Source organism: Drosophila yakuba, chromosome 3R (genome assembly GCF_016746365.2).
Source record: "Drosophila yakuba strain Tai18E2 chromosome 3R, Prin_Dyak_Tai18E2_2.1, whole genome shotgun sequence".
NCBI lineage: Eukaryota > Metazoa > Arthropoda > Insecta > Diptera > Drosophilidae > Drosophila > Drosophila yakuba.
In genome coordinates, this window is record NC_052530.2 from 16318920 (window position 1) to 16326870 (window position 7951).

Below are 7951 nucleotides of genomic sequence, written 5' to 3' on the forward strand. Positions count from 1 at the left end.
TATTGCAATTGACTTGGCCCGATGACGCCTCTCCTCTGCCTCGCGAGAAAAAGAGATTTATCTGGCTGATGGTTCGCCAAAATGGGAGAGCCGAATTGCCGGTGAGCTTTTCTGCTGGCCAGAACCAAGCGAAATCCGTACGCATCACTTAGTTGCCGAGTAAACGTCGCGTTCGCCTGAGGCCCATAGCGCCGTGACCGGGAGATTCGATGTGATGTGATCCGATCCGATCCCATCCGATCTGATCTGTCTCGATTCGTTTCCCTGCCGTGCGTGTGTGAAAAATCGCTGCCAAAAGCAATAAAAAGCCAGCGAAAACAAAGGAAAATCTGAAAAGCTGGCAATTTGAAGCGCGCGCGTGCTGAGGCCAAAATAAATGCAGCAACAACAAGCCACAGAAAAATTCAGTCCGAGATAAATTTAAATTGCATCAACGGTCTCAAGTTTTTGACAGCCCCTAGCATAATATAATCCCCACCGACACACGAAAACCAACTACACCAAAAAAACCAACTCGATTGATATAACAAAAACGACACATAAATTTCGAAATTTGCGAACAGAAACGAAAATCCGACAAATATTGGCCAAGGAAATTTGCACAGAAACAAACCATCGAGCCAACATCGACCCCAAAACGAACCCCAAAAAAGCTAACCCCCTCAGCCCCGCTTGCCACTAATCCGAACCCATGCCTCCCCTGTCGCCTGCTAATGAGGCTACTGCTGACATTGCAGCTTCAGGAGAGGAGAATGCAGGACCTCTAGAATCGGACCGATTGGAGAAGGAGAAGTTCCTGGCTCGCGTACTGGCAGCCATGAACGGCGGCCCTAGATCAGGAGTCCTGGCATCCAACAACAGCAGCGGTTCATCGTTGAACTCCACGTTGAGCGGATCCGCCCCTCTGGCACGTCCACCCAAACCACCTGCCAGCCAAGCCAGGAAGCAGCTCCGCCTGCTGCCTAAGCAGCGGGAGCAGAGTCCTGTGCTAAGCAATGGCCACACCACACGTTCCACACTCAGCCACCAGCACACCACCAACAAATACACTTTCAAATCCACTGGTGGCAGTGCCGGCAGCTCGTCGCTTTCATCGTCCTTGCTGGGTAATAAGGACTCTGAAATACCATACGAGGTCTCGCTGAAACTGCCACTGAATCCCCCCACAGGATCGGACAGTGACCATCATCGCCTGGTGAACCGTTCGCCCAGTCCGGCCTTCTCTGTGTCCTCGCGCTGCTCCACCCAGTCATCGATCTCCAACTTTACCTCCAACTCGCGTCTACAGACGCCACCGCGAAGAGTCTTCCCGCAGAGTTACACGCGGGGATCGGGTGGAGTCGATCCCTACGAAATGCGACAGCTGGAGAGTTCCCCTGTGGTCTTTGATGGCAACCTCTCCTTTGTGCTCGGATGCCAAAGACAACCGGTGCATCAGTCGATGCGTGCCTCGCCCTCTTTCGAGGATCCGCGCACCTCCTCCGCCTATCTGAGTGAGAAGATACAGAATTTCCTGAAGCGCACGGATCATGTGCAGGAGGAGTGGACCGCCATGGGCAGGAGGACGCGAAGAACCACCTGCAATGGTCGTGCAGGAGGAGGATCGGACAGTCGCTGCACCACCCCAGGCAGCACCTGTTCCGGATACGATGACTACGATACAATATCGCTGATAGAGCGTCAGCGAGAGAGGAACAGCATGGAGCGCTGCGGATCGGTGGGACGCACTCGCTCCTCGCAGAACATCTTGACCAAGGCCTTTCAACTGGCCAAACAGCTTCCCCATACGCCAACGTCGCGTGGTAATTCGGTTGCCCGGGATCGGGAGTCATCTGTGGCCACCATCAGTCTAACCGCAGGGGACAATGACGATGATGATGATCGCACCATTCGTGAGGAGGATGATGAGGTACCAGATGCGCTAGCCTTGAGCTTGTCGTTGACACAATTTTCCGCCTCTCTACTATTACGTCCATCGCTGAGTGGGGGTGATGATGTCTCCTCATCATAAATATTAAATTCCTAAACAAACACACCGGCGGTAGGACGGGGCTTCCATGCTGACATTGACAGCGGCGAAGCTCCTCCGCCTTTCCCCACACCTGAGTTGAAGAGGTGGAGGATCTATTTTTGGAATCAAATACTGTGTGATTCACAAGTTGGAATTCTTTTGGGCGGGAGGAAAATATTCCATATTCATATTCAAAATGTTTTGTTTTTCGTTTTGGGGCCAAATAGAATAAATCAAAAGTTAAGGTGGGCTGGATACTTTTAAAATAGATTCTCCATAGTATTTTCTGGAAATTCTATTATTTGGAAAATTTTTAAATCATAGAATCACATATTTTTGTGGGCATTGAACCGACCTTCTGCATTTTATTGAGTCAGTTTAGATATGTGGCATACGAATAAGATTGAATTGTGGTACTTTTTTTTGACAGATATGCTTTGATCTGTGTTGTAGGAAATAATCCTTGAAAGTGAGTAATTCTTTTGTCACTTTATGTGATCCAAAATCCATTTACGCTTCACTTTATTTTTTACCGATTTCAATGTATGCTGGTTCTCTAGTATATTTAACGTCATGGGAATGCCAAAAGAAGCCGGATGACATCGATGAGATGTTTGTTTTAAATAGGAATATATTGAATTTTAATATTTTATTATTTATCACAACTAGGGCCTTTTTTTTTAATTTATGAAATAAACTATGACTTTATTAGATACAAGTAAACACATCTATAAAAAGATAAAACAAGTGCTTCCTGCTATCACTTTTGTGGATCAAGGTTTTACAAATGTATTCGTTTACTCACTATATCTCGGCACTCCGACAAAGTTTTATAAATAATGATTTCACTTGTTTGGACCCAAATTAGTCAGAAATCGTTCAAACTAAGTAAACAGTCAGATAAAATGAAAATAAACTCCTGGAAAAAACCAGCACATAATCATGAATGTTCAACATTTTGTTGATGCTTTTAATTCCTTGCAGCTATCCGAGCTGACGGTGGACCTGGCCGAGGAGCGATCTACGGCTCATATAGCCACCGAGCGGCTGGAGGCGGAAACCGCCGAACGTTTGAAGCTGGAGAAGGAGCTGGGTGATCAAGCCAACAAGGTGAAGAACCTTCAGGAGACGACGGAGAAGCTGGAAATGGAGCTGATATGCGCCAAGTCCGATCTGAATGGCATCTCTGAGGACGAGGATGCAGAGAACGAGGACGGTGTCGGCGGCGGAGTCTACAAGCTGAAGTACGAGCGGGTGGCCAGGGAGCTGGAGTTCACCAAGAGGCGATTGCACACGCAGCATGAGCACGATCTGGAACAGCTGGTCGGGCTTAAGAAGCAATTGGAGAAGAAGGTCGGTTAACATGGTTCCCATTATCTAGACCACGGAAGTTTAATATGTTCCACCCCTTCGAATTCAGCTTTCCGATGCCTACGAAGAAGTTGAGGAGCAACGTCAGGTTGTGGGCCAATGGAAGCGCAAGGCACAGAAGATGACCAACGAGATGAACGATCTGCGCATGCTGCTCGAGGAGCAAAATGCGCGCAACAATTTGCTCGAGAAGAAGCAGCGCAAGTTCGATGCCGAGTGCCAGTCCCTGCAGGACGCGTCGCGTCAGGACCGGCAGGCCAAGGAGCGCTACGGTCGCGAAAAGGACGTCCTGCAGGCCGAGAAGTTCACTCTGGAGCAAACGCTGGCGGTAAGTGGTTGCTGCAACATAGTTTCATTTAGTTTTGGCAACATGTTGATAACAGTCTCGAGCAACATTTCTCGAACACTAGTCAGCAAATTCATATACATTTTTCGTTTTGCCAATTAAAATCGAAAGGTTATGTTAGTAATTCATGACACTAAGTTAAACAAAAAAAAAAAACAAGGAAATTATTAGAATATTTTTGTGCAATAAATGCGGCTTAGGAAGTAAATATATTTGACAAATCACTGGTTGCACAGTGTCTGAGCAAGTGACGGCACGTTGCGCACATTGCAGTTGAGATACAGCTAGAGATACTGAATATCTCCGACTCAGAAACTCGTTCGGCTCGTTTTCCATGCGCATTCTGAGGCAGTGCGCTCCATGGTCTACCTAGACTACTGCCTACCTGCCCACACCGATCATTCGAGACATGTACGCATGTGCGGCATGTGCGACCGCTCTCTTGCATTGTTCCATACCAAGACCGAGATCTTTATGGTTCTGGGTTCTCGATTCTTGGAGTTTCATGTTTTTATCGGCCTGTACTCCGAACACTCTCTGCCTCTCCGGCCGTCTCTGTATTTGTATCTCTTGTCGGCCTTTTGGTCACACATTTATGGATCTTCGCTTTGCTGCTTTCTTCTTGGTTCCGCTCGACAGTAGCTCGAAGAACGTCAACGTGCGATATCTGGAGTACATAGTGTGTTACGATCCCTCCGTCTCCGTCTCCATCTGTTCCGGTGTCTCTGTGTTCTGATTGTGTTCGGTCTGGAAAAAGAAATTAAAACGTTGGAGGCGTTCTCATTACGCTTTCGATACTCATAATTAGCTGGAAGAAGAAGAGCCTCCATGAAGGGCGATAACTGAACTGGCCACTGCGATTTAGATAGCACAAACCGAGGGTCAGAGGCACAAAAACAGAAATTCCCAGGCCAGTACAGCCATGAGTTTCCGCTACTCAACTCAGCTGATTCCAGTAAGTCTGAATGGGCACAGAGCCGAGCTCCAAACTCCAGAATACAGAAGCAATTTAGCTGTCTAAATGAGCAGAAGCTGCCTTTATTACTAAGTGGTTTTTATCGGAGTGAAAATATACATATATACAATTGTAGTTTTCAAAGAATAAGAACTTTAAGCATTAGTAAGCATTGCATAGGCAAATTCTGATTTTGAACTCACTTTTTTTAATTGAAATTAATCTTTGCATTATATATTCATCAGGACACCCGTCTGGATCTTGACCTCAAAGAGGAGAAACTTGCATCACTGCAACGCGAGCTGGAGGAGATGACCTTTGGTGGTGGCACCGAAGAGGAGTTCGCCCAACTGCGGCGCTCCAAGAATGAAACAGAGCGTCGCGCCAAGGAGCAGGAGGAGGAGCTGGACGAGATGGCCGGACAGATACAGCTGCTCGAGCAAGCAAAGCTTCGCCTGGAAATGACTCTAGAAACAATGCGCAAGGAAGCGCGCCGTGAGTCGCAGCAGCGCGACGAAGAGCTGGAAGAAGTGCGCGGTAACGGCTACAAGAAGATTAAAGCCCTTGAGTGTCAGCTGGAAACTGAGCACGAGGAGCGTACTCTGCTGCTGCGCGAGAAGCACGAGCTGGAGCGGCGACTCTCCTCCATGGAGGATCGCGATCGTGTTGATCGCGACGCCGATGAAGCGCTCAACCAAAAACTGCGACGGGATCTTCGCAAGTACAAGGCCCTGCTCAAGGACGCCCAGACACAGTTGGAGCGTCTTAAGGCTGACACTCCTGGCAAGACGCTTATAAGACAACTGCGTAACCAACTGGAGGATGCCGAGTCTGCTCGTTCCCTGGCTATGAAAGCGCGACAAACAGCGGAAGCAGAACTTACTGAAGTACAGGCCATGTTCGAGGAGTCGCATCGAGCTAGGAATGACGCGGAAGAGCGAGCCAATGCGGCACACAGAGATCGGGCTGAGCTGCAGGCCCAGATTGAGGAGAACGAAGAGGAGCTGGGCGAGCTGATGAAGAAGTACAGTGCCACAGTAAAGCAACTGAACACAGAGCAGATCAACGTATCCGAGGCTGAGTTTAAACTCAATGAAATGGAGGCAGAGCGCAATAACCTCAAGGAGCAGGTGGCCGAGCTGCAACACCGTCTGGACAACGTTGAGAACTTAGGGGATCCATCTATGGCCATGATGTCTAAGCGGTATGTTATAGTAGTTCATATTTCTAACCAACTTTACTAATGTTATTGTGTTCATGGAGCAGACTGGAGCTGCGCACCAAGGAATTAGAATCCCGGCTGGAATTAGAGCAGGCCACTCGGGCTCGTCTTGAAGTGCAGGTAAACCGTCACAAAGAGGCCCTGGAAAAACTGCAGAACGAGGTGACGCAGTCAAAGATGCGTGAGATGCAGGCCCAGGATGTAATCAAAAAATCGCAAAAGAGTCTGCGCGACATGCGCGAAGAGTTCCACGCCGTCTCCAGTCGCGAGCAGGAGTCGCTCACGCGGCGCAAGGACCTCGAGAAGAAGATGGAGCAAATGGAGTCGGAGGGAGCGGCGCTTAAGAACGATCTGCGACTGGCTTTACAGCGAATAGCTGATTTACAGCAGGCTATGGAGGAAGAGGGCGAGGAGGAGCTCAGCGAGAGGTAAGTTAATGAATAATAAGCCTAGGAATCTTAATGATTATACTTCAATCCATTGCAGTGATGAAAGTCTCAGCTCGGTGGGCTCTATCAGCGATCTGGAGGATCGACTTCGGCCAGTTAATGTGAAACGCAGGTCACAGCAGTCCTTGAACGGCAGCATCGGCGGCGGAGGCGGCAGCGTTGTCAGCTCCACCCGCACCGTGGTGTTTGAAAAGGACGACAACAGCCCGAGGTACGCTGATAACGAAGTCAACTCGAACAGCAGAAAGCAGCACAAGCATTAAGGCCCAAGCACACAGCGTAGACTCTCTCACCCTCTATTTGTCTGACTCTTAATATGCCTATCGCTAGTTAGCTAGTCTGTAAGGTCTGTTGCTATTTGCCGGCTTATCTAATTTAAATAATTAAACCATACATGCAAACCATCCGCCTCAATCCACATCCACCAACGACCCAAAAAACCAATTCGACAACCGCCGCCAACACTTTAACGCTGCAATTCTTCAACGACTCCCGCCAATTCAAACAAAATCATAAAAACTGAAACGAAACGCCCCAAAACAAACGATGCGTGTAAATATGTTAATGCGTATGTGACAAAAACCAAAACACACAAACTCCTAACTCCGCTCCGCTCCGTTCTGATCCGCTGTACCGCTCCCGCTCCGCTCCGCAAATACGACAACCTGCCCCTTCCTTTCCGCGTGTGTGTGCGTGTAAACCATTAGCTTTTTCTTATTGTAGAATAACAGTGACGTCGCCATCGTCGCCACACATTCATAAGCTGGCACTGGCGGCCAAAGCCATACCGGCCCACAAACCGGACACAAAACCTGCAGCGTCTACCAGGATGGAGTTAACAGTGCCAGCGGGCCAGCATAATGGCCATAATGCCTAGCAGGCCAAGCCGTAGATCCATCCATTGTTCGGGGCATGTCCACCTGGGGCTGCAGCTTGTAATTTGTAACTTTTATTTTTTGGATATTTATTAGTTGTTTATGATTATTATTTTATTACTGTTTAGTTCAATACGTTTAACTATTTATTATCGAAATATAGCTACATGATAATATTTAATATAAAACCCAATAGGCATTTGAAAACAATGCTGACTTGTAGTTAATTTAATTTGCGCGACAGTCCCTATACAAAAAGTGATTAACATGTTTTATCTCTCTCAAAAACAAAACAAAAAACAAAAACAAAACTGAACTAACACCTATAGAATTTAGTCCATTATCCTATAGCCAACTTAAATAAAATTAGTTAAACGCGTTTCAAAATCATAGGCAAGTGTATGCAAATACAATAAATTGAATATTTAATCAAATGCGAGTATTTTACAAATAACTCATATTCTTATACGAATCATCATCCCCTTCACAACATCAGTAATTAAACGACATCATTAGCTTCATTCATCACATACAGAAACAAAATATTTAAAATAAAAATTAATAAATACATAATTAATATTTGAACACGAAATTTTGCAGAAAGAACGCCAAGTAACGGGAAAGATTCATATAAACCCTTAAAAAACTAACAAAACGAGTATAAACAAATAAATATATTGTTATAAAACTTACAACACGTTTTTTCTTAGTTGGTTTTTACA

At 46.7% G+C, this 7951-nt stretch overlaps 1 protein-coding gene across 11 annotated transcripts in view; it reads left to right on the top strand.

The window, feature by feature from the left end:
• The window catches only part of LOC6537090 (unconventional myosin-XVIIIa), a 30767-nt gene extending 22846 nt beyond the window's left edge, over positions 1–7921 (top strand). For 3 of the 11 annotated variants that reach the window (XM_015192621.2, XM_039375873.2, XM_015192622.2), the window contains 6 exons: positions 2996–3364; positions 3432–3710; positions 4929–5887; positions 5950–6333; positions 6392–6565; positions 7078–7772. In XM_015192621.2, coding sequence (XP_015048107.1) covers positions 2996–3364; positions 3432–3710; positions 4929–5887; positions 5950–6333; positions 6392–6565; positions 7078–7231 — 2319 coding nt within the window. In that variant the 3' untranslated portion in view covers positions 7232–7772. Of the gene's footprint in view, positions 1–163; positions 1910–2995; positions 3365–3431; positions 3711–4928; positions 5888–5949; positions 6334–6391; positions 6931–7061; positions 7773–7829 lie in introns of those variants that run through there. The other 8 variants (XM_039375872.1, XM_015192617.2, XM_015192619.2 and 5 more) reach the window with 6 other exon arrangements.
• Positions 7922–7951: the final 30 nt, after the last annotated feature.